General features: G+C 59.8%; 1 protein-coding gene across 5 annotated transcripts; it reads right to left on the bottom strand.

The window, feature by feature from the left end:
• Positions 1–754: 754 nt before the first annotated feature.
• On the bottom strand, positions 755–17,114 carry TNIP1 (TNFAIP3 interacting protein 1). Of its 5 annotated transcripts, none has more exons than XM_086471256.1 (18): positions 17,067–17,114; positions 9,266–9,436; positions 8,121–8,243; positions 7,751–7,833; positions 7,458–7,526; positions 5,214–5,405; positions 4,923–5,017; positions 4,738–4,819; positions 4,400–4,492; positions 4,089–4,154; positions 3,825–3,956; positions 3,614–3,742; positions 3,179–3,301; positions 2,744–2,869; positions 2,335–2,415; positions 1,967–2,161; positions 1,637–1,727; positions 755–1,277 (listed from the first exon to the last, which is right to left on the bottom strand). In XM_086471256.1, the coding sequence occupies exons 2-18, from the start codon at positions 9,396–9,398 to the stop codon at positions 1,213–1,215; spliced, it is 1,878 nt and encodes a 625-aa protein (XP_086327382.1). In that variant the 5' UTR covers positions 9,399–9,436; positions 17,067–17,114; the 3' UTR covers positions 755–1,212. The 5 variants fall into 5 exon arrangements, with proteins under 5 accessions (XP_086327382.1, XP_086327381.1, XP_086327383.1 ...); XM_086471255.1 differs by lacking the exon at positions 17,067–17,114 and adding an exon at positions 15,347–15,405; XM_086471257.1 differs by lacking the exon at positions 17,067–17,114 and adding an exon at positions 15,347–15,405 and having other exon boundaries at positions 4,400–4,489.
• Positions 17,115–17,684: the final 570 nt, after the last annotated feature.

Genomic DNA, 17,684 nt, shown 5'->3' with positions numbered 1-17,684 from the left:
AGCCCCCAGTGTGGGGTGGGCCTGGCCTGATCCTGCTGGGCACAGAGCAGCTCTTCAGTGCATTCAAGCTGCCTGTGGTCCTGGCACAGAGACTTGCTCCTCTCCCGGCCAGGGGCAGCCGGCCCCTCGTCCCCCACCACAGAAACACCAAATAAAGGCTCTGCAAACACACAGCCCTGCTTCTTGGCCACGGGTGGAGGAAAAGAGTGAGGGGCACAGGGGCCAGCCTGGGGGTACCAGCAGGGAGGGATGGCTCCCAGCTGCAGAAACTCCAGGTTTTTTCAGGGCAACTGCAAACATGGATTTATCGTCACAGCCCAGCATTTGGGGAGAAAATAGGGGGGTTAGTACAGAGCACAGGGGGGCAAAAAGGGGTTGGGAGCAGGGACCGTGCCCAAGCAAGGAGCATGCCAGGGCGCTGTGCCCCCTGCTGTCATGCATGTGACAGCCGTGCTTAGAAATAGAGGGTTTTGGTGTTTGTTTTTTTTTTTTTTCCCCCCTCCATTTGCTCTGTGCGATTTGAAAGACTGGCCCCAAGGCTATTGCTGCAGGGAAAGGCAGAGGGAGGAGCAAAGGGGGAGGTGCAGGGGGGGCAGCACTTGGGGCAATAGATTCTGGGGTGCCCACGCAAGGGTCTGGCTCTGTGGCTACACCCGAGTGCGTGGGCACCAGCAGCCCTGGCATCCCTCCCAGTTGCCACAGAGAGGCTGCCCCAGGGTAAGCAGCTTTTAGGATAAAACCAGAGACGCTCAGCTACACTTCAGTCCTTAAATAAATACAGAGACACCAACCACCATCAGCCCGAGCTGCGGCTGCGGCAGGCACCCGCCTGCGACCACGGGATCTCCCACTGCCAGGAGAGTCCCTGCCATCACCTGCTCCTCCAGGGGCTGAACCGAAAGCCCTGGACCAGGGCAGCTCCTGGTGCGCTCCTGGGAAACGCCAGCTCCTCTTCCCTGAAGACCTGGCTCAGGTCTACAGTGATGCCGAGTCTGATGCCTCGTGGGGAACAGGATAGCCACAGGGGACTGACCCTGCATCGGCCACCACCACGATGGCACCTCCAGTCCCTCCTTCACACTTTCCTCGCGGGGATGCACTGCCGAGCCGCTCCAGGCCAGGGGTGCGGCCACGTCCACCACATGTCCGTGCACGGGGATCGGCAGCCGGAGGAAGCTCCTAGATATATACACACAGGCACACACACACACCCTACTCCTCTTCTGCTGCCGTCACAGCGCAGCTGGTCCTTGGTGTTAGGGCAATCTGGGACCTGCCTGTTCTGAGACACAAGAGAGGGATGGTATGGGGTAAGCGTGGCTCTTCGTGCCCAGACGAGCTCCGTGGGAGGGGTGCCAGCCACGGGATGGCAGTTATCCCTGAGCACCGATTGCTATAACCCCGTGGGCTGCTGGGGCTCAGGCTCATGCCTGTCTTCAGATGCTGCGGGGACAGTTGGGGGGGATGCAGCAGGGACCAACCCCACGGTAGAATCATCCCCTCAGCTGATCAGAGGTGGGGGCTGAAGGAAAACTGAAGCTGTCCCCCCATCCCTCCCCCAAGTGTTCAGCCAACCGCCCAGGGTCTCAGGGTAAAGGACAGGGGCACTCCCCCTCACTGAGGGTCTGAGCCTTACCCAAGTCCTTGGGGACCGGTTTCACCCCAGCCACTGCCTGGGTGTTCTGGCTGCGAGCCATGGCGCAGGGTGGGCGCCAGGGGTACTCAGGCTGCAGGAGGAGATGGAACAGAAACGGCAAATTACCAGGGATGTGAATCATGAGGCTCTGCTCCGTGTTCAATTGCCAGGGCGAGAGGAGGAGGAGAGGGCTGAGCATTCACATGCCAACAGGACATGTATGCTCAGCTCCCTGCACCCTGGAGAAGCTGCCTGGCTTGGCAGCAAGCCCCAGACCCCCTCACATGGGACCCTCTGCTTCCCCTTGGGCTGGCACAGGTAGACACTTACCGGGGGAAAATGGTGGAAATTTTGTCCTGGCGTGTGCTCGCCCGGCATTGCTGGTGGGTATCGGATCTGCTGCCACTCGTCGAAGCCATGGTACATGGGGTGAGCCATGGGGGGACTGTACTGGTACTGGTACATGGGGCAGGCAGGGCCCAGCGGCCCCGGCAGTGGCTCGGTGTGCAGCCTCTCTCCAGAAGCCTGCGAGGAGCCAGGGGAGATGCTGGGAAGATCTCCAAGGGCAGCCCACCACCACCACCACCACCCCCCATCGCCCAGCTTGGAGCTGCCCCTCCAACGGGAGTCGAGGGGCTCAGGCCAGGTCTGCAGACTTCAGCCCCTCCGCCCAAGAAAAGCTTTTCCCCCATCCCCACCTGTTTGTGCTGTTTCAGCAGCTTCTTCAGCTTCTCCTTCTCCTCTTTCTCCCTCTGGCAGTCGTCCTTGGAAGCTCGCAGCTGGGAGCAAGGGGGGTTAGTACAGAGCCCACCCTGCCACCACCCGTGACCGTGGGTGAGGGTTGCTGCAATGCCCTGCGGGAATGCCAGCACTGGTCCCCCACTGTCAGATGCCCAGGAGAGGGGCAGAAGGAAGAGACAAGTAAAAGGAGATGCTCTAGCAGGGACAAGCCAAGGGCACAAACACCTCTCTGGCCTTTCTGTCCCCCCTCAGTCCCTGCTCCAAGATGGGTACGGGGGCTGTGACACCGGGGACAAGCACCTTTGACACACGTGGGGCAGACATGGGTCTCCTAGAGCGCTGCTGGTAGCACCCAGCGCTGCTCACCTGGTTATTGGAGAGGACCAGCTGCTTCTGCAGCTTTTCCAGCTGCTGCTTCAGCTCTTCCTTCTCCTCGTTCATCCTCTCTCTGTCACTCCGCTCTCGCTGGAAGTCCTCCTCAAAAATTTTCACCTGGTGGGAGGGAGGGATGTGGATGCACCTGGCTGAGGACAGACACCTCCCCCAAGCACCCACTGTCACTGTGATGCCACCAGCTATGCCAAGCCCCAGGCACACGGGTTGACACGATGGCCCATGGCTGTGGTCCTCCCAGCTGAAGGCCTGGAGGGTGCTGAGCTTGCTCCCCTACTCCCCACCACCACAGCAGTGACACCTGCCAGGGCTGCTGGGCTGCTCCTGGCCACATGGGGCTCTCTGCCTGGAGAGCTTCAGGACATGTATCTTCCTCCCTGTCTCTAACAGCTCTGTGTTCTGCCCTACCTGCTGCTTGAGTAGCTCATTCTGGGTCAGCAGCTCCTGCTGTGGCACCTTCCCCGCCGTCTCCATGGTGCTAGCGAAGATGGGTGGTGGAGAGGCCTGGACATTCAGGGCCTCCTCTAAAGCCTAGAGAGGAAGAGGAGGAGCAGGGAGGGGGGGGGTTAGAGCAAAGTGTTGTGCCTGTGATGTCTCTGGAAGACCATGGGCACGTGACCAGCATGGGAAGCAGGTATAACCAGGAAAGAACAAGAGGGACTACAGACCCACCTCCAAACCCCCTTTCCTGGGAGCCTAGAGGGACGTGGTGGGCATCGTCTGACAGGAGCTCCTGCCTGCGCAAGGAGCTGGGCAAGGAGGGGGTTTTGGATTTGAGAGAGGAGAAGAGGTGGGAGAACATAACAGACATTTTACAGGGAGGGGTTGTGCCCTGGTCCCCACCTTGTTCAACCTCTGGATCTCCTTTTCCTGGTATTCCCGCTGCCTGGTGACTGGAGCCAGCTGCTCCTGCAGGAACCGCATCCTCTGCTGTAGGTCCCTCACCTCCATGGCCAGCCTCTCCTTCTCTGCCTGCAGGACCCGGGGTGGGGAGATCAGCCAGGGCAGGGTGACAGGGCCAGCAGCTCCCCACCACCATTCCCGAGGGACTCACCTCCTCTGTTTCAATCCGGGACTTGGCCAGGAGCAGCTTGCGGTCGAAATCCCGTTGCTTTTGCTCCCGCTCTGCCTCCAGCTCAGTCAGTGCCCTGCGGGCCTCGGCCAGCTCCTGGTGCAGGTCCGTGACCTGCCAGGAGGGAGCAGGGATGTCAGCCTGCCTGGAAGGACCCACACTGCGGGGGAAAGAGGCGAGGCAGCCCCAAAACCTTCCCCTGCACCTGGGCTCCTCAGAGTCCCCCCAGCCAGCACCCAGCCCTACCTTCTGCTCGTACTTCTGCTTCATGGCTCGGAAATGCTGATCCCATTGCTTATTCACCTCCAGTAGCTGCGGGAAGAGAAAGATGGCTGAACAGGAACCCAAACTATGCCTCAAGACAGCCATGGCAGTCCCCAGCAGCCTCCCATCACGAAAGCACCTTGGGGATCACCTGGATGGAGATCCTGGCTCCAGCAGTGCTTCCCCGCAGCTCCACAGCCCTGCCCCAGTCTTCCAGTGCCATCCCAGCCACATGCCCCTGCTTCCCGCTCCCCCACTCCTTGGCAGTGCCTCCCTCCCAGCCTGGTCCTCACCTCCCTGCGCTGGTGCTCCAGGATCTTCACCTTCTTCTCCTTGGCCTCCAGCTCTCCTCTGCCCGGCGCCTTCTCCACCGTGGCTCCGCTCTGCTGGATGCGCACGGGGGGAGGGGGGGGACCCTCAGGGCTTTTGTGGAGGCTGTGCAGGAGGCCGGCTAAACTCCAGCCGGTTCCCCTCCCATGGCCTCCCCCATCCCCTCAAGACCCTGAGAAGTCCTGCTGGTCATACTGGGACAAACTCGAGGCTCAAATAAAATGAGGCCACCTTTGCTGATGTGTCAGAGGGATCCTCGCCTCCTTCCCAGCCCTTTCCGAGGGCGATGTTGCCTCCTCACCTGCTGCTGCTCAGCAGCTTCCCTCTTCCCACTGTCCTGGCTGCTCAGCGTCACCATCCTCCGGAGCTCCTGGTTCTCACACCTGCAGGCAAGGAGGGATGGGTCAGTGGGAAGAAGAAGCACCCAGGTCAGCGGGAAGAAGCACCCAGGTCAGCCCCATGCCCCTCCCCACCGCCCACCCTCACCTGAGCTTCTCCAGTGCCTGGTTTCTCTGCTCCAGGTCCCGTTCCAGCTTGGTTCGCAGCTCCTTGTTCTCACTGTGCAGCGTCTCACACAGCGTCTGGGGTGTGAATGCCGGCAGCATGAGGACCACAGCCACCCCCAGGAGCCTGCTTGGCCACCCACCTCCCACCAAATCCTGGCATGGTGGTGGGTGTCCACCTTGGGGTAGACACAAGGGGCTTGGTGGAGGGGAAAAAAAAAAAAAAAAAAAAGGGGGAACCCCCCCATGAAGAGTCCAGCCAGCCCTCGCTCACCTGCAGGAACGATGTTCTCTGCTCATTCTTGTGCACCTTGGAGGCCAGGCGCTTGAGCTCAGAGGCCATGTAGCCCATGCGCACGAAGACCTGGTCCTTGCTGGCCTCCTTGGCGCAGCCGCTCAGCGTGCTCTCCAGCTGCTGCAGCTGGGGCAGCAGGTTGGCATCCTCATTCGGCGGCTGCTCCAAGTCCTGGGGATGGGGAAGGGGATGAAGCACGGTCAGATCAGTTCAAGGAGCATTGCAAAGTTCCCTCTTGGGGCTCGTCTCCCATCCAGGGCTGTGGTGGGGAGCTGGGCCAGCAACAGCCCTTGGTACGCTGAAAAATTGCGTCAGCTTTGTAAAGATTCGATTCCCCACCGCTGGCCACGGGACACCAAGTCCCTGGGTGGAGAGGGACATTACAGCAGCAGCTCTCCCAGTCCATGGATTCCCCGTGCCCCTCATCAGGCTGAGTAAACCACGCTCCCGGCTTGCTGACAGCAACAGAGGCTTCCTTCTCCCCCCAAGATCTCCCTTTCAGCACCAAGACTAGAAATCCCAGCTCCTGAAGACGTATGCCCTGGTCTTCACTGGGAGCTGAGGTTTGCCACATGAAGGGTGGTCTTACTCCAGTCCCCATCTTCTCCTTCCTCCTGTCCTCCCTCTGTGGCTCCCTTGCCTGTGAATCCCCTGCCACCACAGCCCCAGCTCTTCGGCAGATGGCAGCCAAGAGGGTGATGCACCGGATTTAAATGGTGGCCAGGAAAGCCTGGGTCAGGGCACACCCACCAGCATCACGGCTTCCCCCCACCTGCGTCAGGGCTTGCCCCCACCCACTCATGAGGGGTGTCCCCAACAGGCCTGTCCTCTCCTGCTGTGGCTGGTTAAGTCCTCCATTGCCTAGGAGACACTGCTGGCACAACAGAGCCCAGCCCGGCACGCACGGCACTGCTGGGGAGGAGGTGGGGATGTGCTGGCACACCTTTGCCCGCTCCACTCCCAGCCCGGCTGACTCAGCCTGCCGCCCATGGGAATGCCCCGGGCAGCACTGCGTGGGGCCAGAAGCCCAGCGTGTCCCCAGTGTCCCGGCCCCGGGGTTTACAGGGTTTACAGCCACCCTCCCGAAACTGCCATGGGAGGGTGTGTGTGGGACACAGCACAGCCAGTTCCTCTCACTAGCACCGGCTGGCAAGGGGAGGCAGTGAGGACCCAAGCCTAGCTGGAGCACCTGGGAGAGCCTGGGTGCGAGCACAGGACTAGCACTTGGCTCAGACACCAGGAGCTGATGGCCAAGCAGATGCCACCCCATTCTCCATCACCCCATGGCTGCACCCCAGGAGGCTCCAGCCAATACAAACAGGGATGTGCAATGAGAGCATGTCCCCTTACTGGCACCGGGTGGTGCCAGCCGATGTTCTTCCTCTTTGGGCCCCCCATCCTTCCTCTCCTCCCTTCCCACACACACAAAATGCCAGAGCAGGACAGGACGGGGCAGTGCCAGCCAGCGGGACATTGAGGTGGCAGCAAACGGAGCACATGGAGATGCCTCAGCTGGGGCAGACCCTGTTGGCCATGGTGAGGCTTGGAGACCTGGTCCTCCCACCCAGTGTGGGTGTCGGGAGGCAAGAGTCAGAGCATCACTGACAGCTCCTTGGGTCATCACAGCCCTTCCTGTCACCATCACGCAGCATCTAGAGATACTGGTGTCCCTGTCTGGCTGGGGCTGCTTTGCTGGCCCTGTGCTCAGGCAGCCTGGCCAGACCACTTCTACTCAGGAGCCCTTGCCCTTGGAGGGCAGCCTGCACATTGTCCCCTCTCCTCGCCTCGGCCAGGCGAGAGCAGCGGTACACGCTGGGGCACACATGTCATCAGTCCCGAGCCCTCCGGCCCCAGTGAGACACGGGGAGGACGAGCCACGGGGCTGTGTGGTGCCCTCCTGCCTGCACACCAGCCAAGTCCCCTTCATCGGTGGCAGAGGCTGGGCACTGCAGCACAAGCACCATCCTGGGGGCCGTACGTGGGGCTGGCTCTGCTCCCCCGGGAACGCCCAGGTGCAGTTTATCCCTCCTCTGCTGTTTGCCCAAGGGCTGCCTTGACGTGGGTCCCCCAGCCCTGCCTGTGCCTGATGGCAAGTACGTCACCGGGGCACACTGCCGCCTGTCTGCACACCCTCCCATGCCGCCGGTGCCACCACCACTGCACCAACCAGCTCAACTCTCCACCTGCCACCCACCTAATCCCACAGGCACCAGGGCCACTCACCGTTCTCCCACTCTCCTGAGGAAACCCCTGTGCTTCGACAGCGACGATCTCAAACTCCGAGGAGGATCCCTGCAAGGGGAGGCAGTCAGGTCAGGTCTCCCCAGGGAATGGCAACCCAGGATGCCCACCGCATGGAGGCAGGAACCGCTGGGACGTCAGCATGGAAGCTGACCCCTCCTTTTGGATTTATCCCCGTTTCTAGAGGCTAAAGGCTGCCTCCTTTTGTTTTAACTAGAGGAAGAGTCTCTCCCTTCCGCCATGCCAGCACCAGCTCTCGTATTCACCAGACTCACACTTGGAGGAGATTTCCGTGCTTCCGTGTCTGGCTGGGCGCTGCCTGGGGCAGCCCGCGTAGAGCTGGGATCAGGGCCGACGGCTGCGGAGAGGGGAGAGGATGTAGCCATGAGCCTTTTTGCGCAGGGATGCAGAGAGCAGACACCCCACGAGGTCAGGGATTGATGGATGGTTTCTACCCCAGCTATAGGGATGGGACAGAAACCTCCCTCCAGGAGAAGGGAGGACGGCAATGGTTTGATACACTTCAGAGACGACAGGGCTGCAGGAAACCTTCATGAAAGTCTCCTTCACATTCCCTCCCTTCCCCTGAGCTCAGGATCCTGAGCCATCAGGTGATCCCTTCCCAGGGAGCCCTGTGTCTCCTACCTCCAGTTTCCACCAGATCCTCCAAGGAAGATGACGCGATCAGCATTTTGTTGTCTTTCACGAGGTCCTCTGCCTTCTGCCGCAGCTTGGATGCCTCCACCTGGGACTCCTCCAGCAGCTCTCCTGTTGTGGGTGACAGAAGGACGCTCACCCTCCTTCCCAAAGTGTCTGCCTACAGCAGGCCCATCCACCAATACCAAGCTCCCTGCTTGGGTGGAGAAGTGCCCAGCATGGTCCTTCTTCATCCAGAAACAACTTTTCTTGGCAAAATCCAACGGTAAAGCTGTATCAGTGGCTCGCTGGCTGCAGAGTCCCCCATGCTGACACACAGAGGACTGGTTACAGGAGGCAGAAGGGCAGCACTGCATTTCTCAAAGGTCTCCACTGCTTCCCAGAAGAAACAAATTTAAGCCTAGGTGGTGGACCTAGGGGTCTGGCCTGCCCACTTTGGGGTTGGCACTGGCAATGCAATCCTCTCTGCACCCCGGGTGGCTGCTCCCACACGAGCAGGTCCCTGTCCCAGGTAGGGGTATGGTGTCATGATGGGAATCACAAGGCAGGTGGAAATTTGGCTGCAGAAGCAGGACATGAAAGCGGAAGCTGGGTCACGAGACCAAAAGCAAAACCAGGGGTGGGTGGGGGAAGGTGGCCAAGGAAGAGAAAGGGGGTGGCATGACTCGGCTGGAGCATTTCAATGCCAGCATGTCCCTGCTGCCGCAGGAAGCACCCAATGCTGGGGTCTTTGAGCAGCACCCAGGAAAAACCTCTGACCCGACAGGGGCTGCAGGAGGTGGGGGCTTTCATCAAAAGCAGAACAGATCCTGGCATCTACATCCTGCCACTGCAGGACTCTGAGGAGCTGACCTCGCTCCACTACTTGCCTTTTTTTTCCCAGCCATTTACCCCACTGTAAAGCATCCCAGGAGTTCAACAAAAGCCTTGCTCCCTCTGCACCCCTTTGTGAAAAAGCCCAGAGATTCCGCTCCACCCCCCAGGACGGGGAAAGCTTTACTCCTATCCCAGTGCCAAGACCCCGAGCTTTTTATAGCACCCTTCCTAAACAGAGCAAGAAACCCCCAGGTTCAGTGGGCACAGGCTGAGCTGCCCCAAAGGCGAACCTCGTCCCCGAGCCACGCAGCAGTTACCGATAGACTTGATCCCCTGCATCTTCTCCTTCAGCCGGGTGTTCTCCTCCACCAGCCGCTCAAAGGCCGTGGATGCATTCTCCTCTGAGCCCCCGCCAGGGTCGTAGATGCGGTAGGGTCCTCTCCCTTCCATGCCTGCCCTTCAGTCGCCTACCTCCCAGCCAGGCATCCCTGCAAGGCAACAGAGCACAGTGTCACCTTCCTCTGGCTCCAGGCAGCACCGCGGTCCCCTGGTCCCAGCTGTGCGTGGGGCCGGGGCACTGTGCTGGCAGAGGCAGCGCTGCCTCTCTGCTCCCCAGCCAGCGAAGAAGTGTCCCAGGTGAAGACACTTCCCCTTCCAGCCCTGCTCGGGGTGAACGTGCCGGGGTGACTCACAGCCATGAGAAGTGTCATGCGAGGAGGCATCACCAGCAGCCCCGCTCAGGGCTGGCTCTCACCCCTGTGGGGCACGGGAGTCCCCGAGGACGTCGCAGATGCCTGCCCCTGCACCCTGGGAGGGATGGAGATCCAGCCCAGGAGCATCCATCCATGCCAGCGCAGACCTGGGCACTGTCACTGGGGCATCCTGCTCACTGTAGGATATTTGGGGGGGGGGGGCAGAAAGGCTTGTGGGGGGCTGTTTGGGGAGGGGCAGTGTCTGCCGCTCCAAAAGCCTTAACCTGCAGCTGGCAGGAGGTTTGGGCAGCACCAGGGCGGATGAGCCCCAGCAGTCAGGCAGGGACCCGCTCTGCCCTCCGGCTGCCAACACTACAGCTTCCCAAATTGGGGCAAGGGGAACAGCCAGGCATGTGTTGGGAGCAAAGTACAAGGAGAGGAAACACTCGCATGCAGTGTGCTATTTGTATTTTTTTTTTTAAATTCCTTGCATTTGTGGGTGGTTTAAGGCCTCCCCCTTGCCAAGGTTTGGCCTGGGGATGGCTGGGCAGGACCCTGGCTCCAGGTCTTACCCATCTCCTGGGGGGTGATAAAGCAGCTGCTGTGAATTACAGCACAATTTATCAAAAATATCCCCCCCTGATGCCAGTTTGTTATAAAGCGGAGCAGCTCAGTAGATGAGACAGCCCCGGGGGACAATACCAGCCAGAACTGGGGTGTTGTCTGGGGACACCACAGGAGCACCCATGGACACTCCCAAGTGCTCTTCCACCCAGCCAAGGCAGCTGGGTGCTCGCAAGTGGGAGGGGGCTGAGGGGGAGTATTTTGAAAGGGGAAGGGGAGTAGCCCATACCCGAAACCATCTCAACCTCAGACTAATGCTTATGCCACAAGCGATCCGGGCTGATCACCGGTTTAGATGACCTGCCTGCCAGGGAGCGGCAGGGACTTTCCAGATGACAACTGCCACCTGGCAGCATCCGCAACTGGAGCGGCAATTAACGCCTGCCTCGGCGGCAGGTAATTACGCACGGCCTCAGCCGCAGGCTGCTTTGGGCAGATGTAGCTGTCGGTAGGTCTCACCATCCTCCTGCTCTGTGGGTGCCACCAAGACACCCCCCACCCCTGACCTGTGGCCCCCCGTGGGGAGCCAGCAGCCCCGTCCCAAGCAGCGGGAGGGGGTGACGGCTGGGAGCTGCCCAGCTGCGGCTCGGGGCAGGCTCAGCAGCGGCTATTTCTGGAGCCCACAGCAGCTGACAGGAAGCTGCAGAAGAACCAGGACAGTTTCCGTGCTGTGGGTCCCTGTGACGGGCAGCATCGTCACGGCCAGTACAAAATCCCCCCCTAGCCCCACATCACGCGATGGGGAAAGATCCCGGAGCAGACCCACCAGTGGGCAGAGCCCAGCGCGGCAGCACACACCTGGCCCAGGGACCCGATGGCACCTCCACCACAGGGAAATGCTGTCACCTGGGGCCACAATACCTGCCTGGCCAGCCTGGCAGAGGACAGGGACAGCGTCACAGGCAGGCTGGGGACCTGAGCCTGTTTCTCACTGGTGTCTGGTCACCACATGCTGCTCCAGATCCCAAACCCGGGGCTCTGGGAGGAGCCGGTTGGTTAGATGAGCATGCTCACTGATCCTGCAGTGAGCATCTTGCAGGACATCACCACCAGGACAAACCCAGGTGTGGGTTGGGGAAGGTGGGGACAAGCTGCCCTCTCACATGGCATCCTTTCCTTGTGTGGCTTTGCAGCAGCCTGAAATACCAGCCCCCACTTTCTTGCACTCCAGACCCCAAACCGGGAGGTTTTCTGCCTTGCCCCACAGCACAAGCGGGAGGTCCCCTGCCCCTGCCCCTGCCCGGAACACTCAAACCCGAGCCAGCTGCACTGACCACCTTGCCAATCAGCAGAGCTCCCTCACGGCGACCCCATATTCTTCCAGCTGGATGGAGCCACCGAAAGCCTCTGCTATTCCCAGTTCTCAAGGTTTTATCAAGTATTTTTCTACCCAAGGTCTGCACCCTACCAGGGAGATTGCAGCAGAGGGGCCACAGGAGTTGTTTTGAAACAGCAGCTGGGGAGAGGAACTGAACTATCTCCAGCTGACAAACACAGGCCAGCCACAAATTCACCAGCAAACAACACCCAGCAAGAGGGGAGGGTTTCCACAGCATCCAAGACCATCAACAGGGTCAGCGTGGGTTTGCCTGGGGTGGAGGAATAGCCCCATTTCTGCAAGGAGCTGCTGCGACTGAGCTGGGATAGGGCCTTGGACCAGGTCACTGTTCCCAGTCCTGGTTTGTTTTGGTGGGTTTTTTTTTTGTTTGTTTGGTTTTTTTTTTTTTTGTCCTTCAGAGTTCTGAAAGGTGACATTTGTTGTGAAAAATCTCATGTTTCAATAAAAACACCAGGGGAAGAGAGAGAGGACTACCGACCAGCTCCTAACAATGGTTAGACACGCAAAAAAACCCAGACTACCACAAACTCCAGAAGAAACCACTGAAACACCAGAAAACACTTCTCTTTTTGCCAGTCAACAGTTTCTAAGCTAATCTGATGGTATTTCACAGCCACGGGGGTTGAGGGCCAGCCACAGACCACGGCTGCCCAGCTATAGCTCATCGGCTCCGTGCCCAGCTGCCAGCAGAGGCTGCCAGACGCCACGGTCGCCCGTGGGTGTTGCCGGCTGCAAGCGGAGCACCGAGACCTTTAGGTAGTAAATTTTTGTGACAACTCAGCAAAAGGAGAGAACGAGAGAGCAAGCAGGCAGGGGAGACTCCCAAGCAAAGACAAAAGCAGGGTGGTATTCAAATAGCTGCGCTGCAGCTTGGGAGCAAGCTGGCACCATGTAACCGTGGGCAGGCTGTTCCCTGCTGTCACCTCGGAAGATGTGCATCACCGCCACAGCCACCAGCACCACAGCCATCGCTGCACCAGCCCTGCAGAAGTGGCAGAAGGAAACGATTCCTGCTTTAAAATTCCCAAACAGCTGAAGAGACAAAGGCGGAGGATGGGAACCCTGCGCAGCGAGTGGGCTGGCACCGCTGGAGGTTTGCTTTCGGCAGCGAGCCCCAGGGTGGAGACCAGCCTCCCGAAGCAGTGGGCTTGGCAGGACATCAACTCCCATCCCGTGACCCATGGTGGGTGCTCGCCCCAGCCCTTAGGAGAATGGGGTTTTCCTTACCCTGGCGTGCAACATTCCCAGGAAGTCTCCTCCCTGCCAGGAGCGCACGAGGGGAAAGCAAATCCCTGCAGGCTGCCAGCATCATTTTCTCATGATGGAGGCTGCCGGGCCTCCAGCATCCCTCCTCCTCAAAACAAAAGCCACTCAGATAAGACACTATCGAGGGATGCTTTTTTTTGTTTGATCATTTTACCGGAAATCGGCAAAATGCCACAGCCCCTAGCCTGTTTTTTTTGTTCTCTCCCAAGCTTCATCAGCTCCCCAGACCAGGGACAAACATTCCTGGGTTGCTGGACTGGTTTCATTTGCAGGGAAGCAAAAGCAGAGCTGGCTTTAGGAGGAAGCAATAATAAGGAGACTTTCTGGGCACTGCAGCCCACTGGGTTGGGAATAATAAAAGAAGAGGAAAGCAGGCATTGCAAGGCTCAGGTCTCAAAGGGAAAGGTCTGAACCTCCAGTTGAAGCATTTTTCTTCCCAGCCTGGCCAGCTGCAGAGAGAGGGTGGGAAAGGCAAGAGCCTCATCTGAAACGCAGCAGATGTTACAGATGTCCTCCAGCCAGAAATCCCACCCTCGCCTGAGAAACCCACCTCCCGCAGAGTCTTCACAAAACAACCTGCTGCCGATGAGGCTGCTCACAAGGAAAATAAAGGATTTCCCCATTCGGAGCCAGGTTTACAAACATGGGTAACCACATGCAGCTGCAGAGCTCCTTGCCACAGGTCCAAGCTCCAGGGCAGGCAGGACAGGCAGCCAGACCTGGTGGTGGTGCTCCCCTGGGAAGCATGGTGGTGTTTTATGCAAGACCCTGGTCTTCTGCTGCAAAGACATCTCGCTTCACGCTGCCTGCTCTGTTTCTTCCCCTCCCGGCAGAGCTCAGTAGCATCATGGCTGCTTGTCACAACACTCAAAAGCAGAGCAAGGCACAGCCACCCCTTTCCTTGCAGCTCCAGCACAACCCAGGCTACTCCTGTCCAACCTTGGCAACAACCGAGCAGCAGAAGACAGCGGCACTGCAAAGCTACACCGGCAAAGCCACCTGTGTCACCCAAAGCGTAAGATTTATTGCTTTAAAACAAAATCTGCAATGCCAAAGGAGTAGATAATGCAGCTTCCTCCACCCCCACCACCCCCCCCCCCGAGTGTTTTGTACCAGCTGCTGGCAAGCAATGACCCACGGCCTTGCGCTAAATACGTCTGTTCGGCGTAGGTCAGGCCGAAAGGGCGCCGTGGGATTTCCTGCAGAGCCAGGAATCATGCCAATGGCTGCAAAAAGCCTCTTTTCTTCTTGTTTACTTCACCTCGCCACAGACAGAGCTCTCAAGGACATGCCTGGCTGGAGCCTTCCTGCCTCCAGAACTCGCCCCAGTGCCCAAAGTCCAGTCTCCCGACTCCAGCACACTTTGGCTGCCTTTGCCAGCGCTCTCACTGAAATCTGCACTCCAAAAGAGCTTGTGGCAGCAGAAGAGCTCTTACTCACCCAAGCAGATGGAAAGGTTGCACTTGCCTCCCTGATGCGGAGAGCAACCTGTGCCAGGAGGCACTGAGGAACGGGACAGCCACATCTCCGAGAGGCTGCAGGTCCCCACCAAGTCCTACCCAGAGCTATTCTGACCCAAAAGCAGGGCTGACAGGCAGCATCTTCTTTTTCCTCTGCTCTCAGTGGGGGCTTTAGCCTGGAATTGAGGGGAAATGGGGAGGCAAGCTGTGCACTACCTCCCCAAAGGAGGAGGGGAGGCAGGTGGGGATACTGCCATCCCCGCTCCAGCTATTCCAGCCTCTGAATCCACATCCGATGTGGACACGCTGGACCAGCGGCAGGATGGGGAGGAAAAACTCAAAAGAGGGAGGAAAACAGCATCGACCGGAGGCTCCTTGGAGCCCTGGCTGCCTGCAGCCCCCCGGGATGGGATCCACGCACTGTCCCTACCCGAGAGGGGACCGACAGCTCAGAGATAGTCAGAAGGCTGATGCGTGGACTTGGGGAAACGCCGGGGTTGTGTAAGGCAGAGCGAGGGGAGGAGCGGCCCCGGGGGTTCGGCCCAGGGTACGGTAGCGGTGCGGGGCTGCCCGGCCCGAGGGACCTGCTGGGGGGCAGGAGGGAGACACCCCCCACCCTCCCCAGCACCTCCTGGAGCCTTTCTCCTCTCCTTCCCCGGGCACGGCCACCGCCGGTGAACCCAGGGACCCCTGCAACCAGCCCGCCGCTTCGGGAGTGGCGAGGGGAGGCGGCAGCCTCCGCCCTGCCCCGGGAGAGGGGAAACTGAGGCACAGCGCGACTATCGCGACCCGGGCCGGCCCCGGGCCCCCTCCGGGGTTTCACCCTGGCCGCCCGCGGCAGATACAACCAACACGCAGCGCCGAGCCCTGCCAGCCCCTCCCCACCACCAGGACCCTTCGCTGGGGCGGCGCGACCCGGTGCCCAGGCGCCATCCCCGGTGCCCGGTAAGCCCCCGGTGCCCCGAGCAGGGCCCCCCTCCCCAAGGGCAGCAGGCCCCCGTACCGCCCCGAGCTCACCTGCCAGGGAGCCCCCGAGGCGAGGCCACTCCCGGTACCGCTCCGCTCCGCCGCCAGCACGGGAGGAAGCGGGAGGGGGGACTGGGGGTACACGGGGACGGGGGGCGGTGGTTCCGCCCCCGGGAAATTCCCAGCCTGACGGACAGGCGCCTCAGCCAATCGGCGCGGCGAGGGGGGTATAAACAAGGAGGGCGGAGGAGGCGGGGATGCGAGTGGCTCGTCATGGCGGAGCCACCGGGCTCTGTGTCGCTGTCACCTTTGTGTTCCCCGGGGCTGCGCGGGTTTCCATGGGCCCGCCCGGCATAGCGGGGCCCTGAGGGGCCGCAGGAGCCGGCCTGCCTCCGCTGTAGGGGGAGCTTTTCGGGGAGCGGCAGGCCCGGAGCCAGCAGCGGCTCCCCCGGCGTATCGAGAGACAAAATGGCGGGGCCGAAGGGAGGGCAGGGCAGGGCAGGGCCCAGCCGCGGCGGCTTCCTGCCGCGGGGCGGAGGGGAACCCCTGGCAGCCCTGGGCCGCCTGTGGGGTGTAGGCAGTTTGGGGGGTGGAGGGATGGCTGAGAGGAGGCTGTGTTGAGGAGACACATCCCCCCCCCCCCCCCCAATGTCCTCGGCCGCTCTGGCAGGCGGGCTGTGGCGGGCCCAGGCTCTCCCCTCAGCCCGGGGAAGGAGGCCTGCACGCTCCCTGCGGGCCTGCTGCAGCGTGCCAGGTCGTTCCTCCTCGGCAGCTGGGGCAGGGAGAATTCCCCACCGAGCCCGTGTCGCTGGGTTGTGTTACACAAGGAAATCACACCTGCCAGCTGGAGCGTTTATTATGGGGGATAATTTTCCTCTGTGCTGCTGATTTGATTATTGTACGTTCGTGAACAATAGAAATCAGCCAGAGCAGCAAGAACCACAGGGAACGCCTTCTGGTTTCACATAGCTCTTTGGGATTTGCTCCGTAGCTACCTGAATTTGATGTGTTGGTTTTGCCACAAGGAAGGTGTTTTTTTTATATATATATATATACATCTATAAGAGCAACAAACCAGGAGCAAATAAAGCCTGCTGTAAGCAGTCATGCTGCTTGCTCTCTGCCTGTACTCCTGACATTTCCTCCTTAGGTGACTGCTACTGGGCCTGTGGAGGTGTCCTTCACTGGCAAGGGTGCTGTTTCCAGCTGCCCCACTCGTGGCTTCCTACTCAGCTCTGTTCAGACAGTTCCACTGCTTTGTGATGATTTGATGTTTTGGGTTGTAAAAATTTTTTAAAAACCCCAAACTCCTTTCCCTGACTGTCCTTCACTTCAGGTAGGATGTTGCCCTGGCAGCCTGGCTGGGTTGTGAGACAGCTCAGTGGGTGCTGGGACCCCAATGTGCTCTTTGGCTGTGCTTGTGTCCAAGGTCTCAAGTGGGGACAAGACAGCAGGACCCCACGCACAGGCAACATCTTCCCTTTTGTTCCCCGAAGAGCTTGTTTTACCCCAGAGGCCCAGTGCTATTCTGTAAACCCTCAGAAAACCTGGCTTCAAAGCTGAATGCAGTCCCACAGAACCAGAAAGCATTTTGTTTGTAAGGTAATGTTTCAGCCTGCAAAAAATAGCCAAACCTTGCTCTATTTCTGTGAGAAGGGGGGTGGCACGGCCCTGCTTCACAGCGCTTTGGGCTGATAGCAGAAAAGCTGCCTGCCTTCTCCTTGCTCCATCTTGGGCATGCTTGCACCGAAAAAAACATCGCGCTACTCACCCGGCTGGGTCGTGGGGGGGCTGGCGGGGGTGAGAGCCCTTTGGGCCAGTTGCTCTCCGGCTGCGATCCCCAAATGCAGGAAGGCCAGCCCAGCTGAGCTTACTTTTAGGCATGGAGAAGGGGAATTCCCCATGATGGAAGCCCCAGACAGCCTCTGCGTGGTTTTGATAAGGAGCCAGGCACCGCTTAAAGGGCTCTCCTGTGCCGTTCGTTCCAGGGGCTGCCGAGCCGTGTCAGCTGTTAGTCAGCAAAAGGAGGGCGGATGGGGGGCTGTCGTGGCAGCTGTGATTCACTTTTGGACGACTGGAGAGCCTGGTTACATCATTCTCTTTGCCTGGCTTCTGAGCGACTTCGCCGGGTTGGCAAACGTGTCGTGCTTCTCCCCAGGGAACCTGCTGCGGCTTGGGAGAGGCGGCGGCGTTGTCCCGTGTGTATTTCCATCCCAGTCTTGGCCATCTTGGGAGTCAGAACAGGATTCATCTTCCTGAGGGAGTGAGGAAGAGCTGGCTGTGCTGGTAGAGCTGGACAGGTGATGGTGTGCCAGGGTTGCAGGTAGTCCCTGGAAACCCTCCACCAAGATGACTGGTGGTCAGAACCAAGGTCAGAGCCAGCTGATGC

Source organism: Leptosomus discolor, chromosome 10 (genome assembly GCF_034619465.1).
Source record: "Leptosomus discolor isolate bLepDis1 chromosome 10, bLepDis1.hap2, whole genome shotgun sequence".
NCBI classification, from domain to species: Eukaryota; Metazoa; Chordata; class Aves; order Leptosomiformes; family Leptosomidae; genus Leptosomus; species Leptosomus discolor.
The sequence above is the reverse complement of the archived record's forward strand: the minus strand, read 5'-3'. Positions and strand labels throughout refer to the sequence as shown.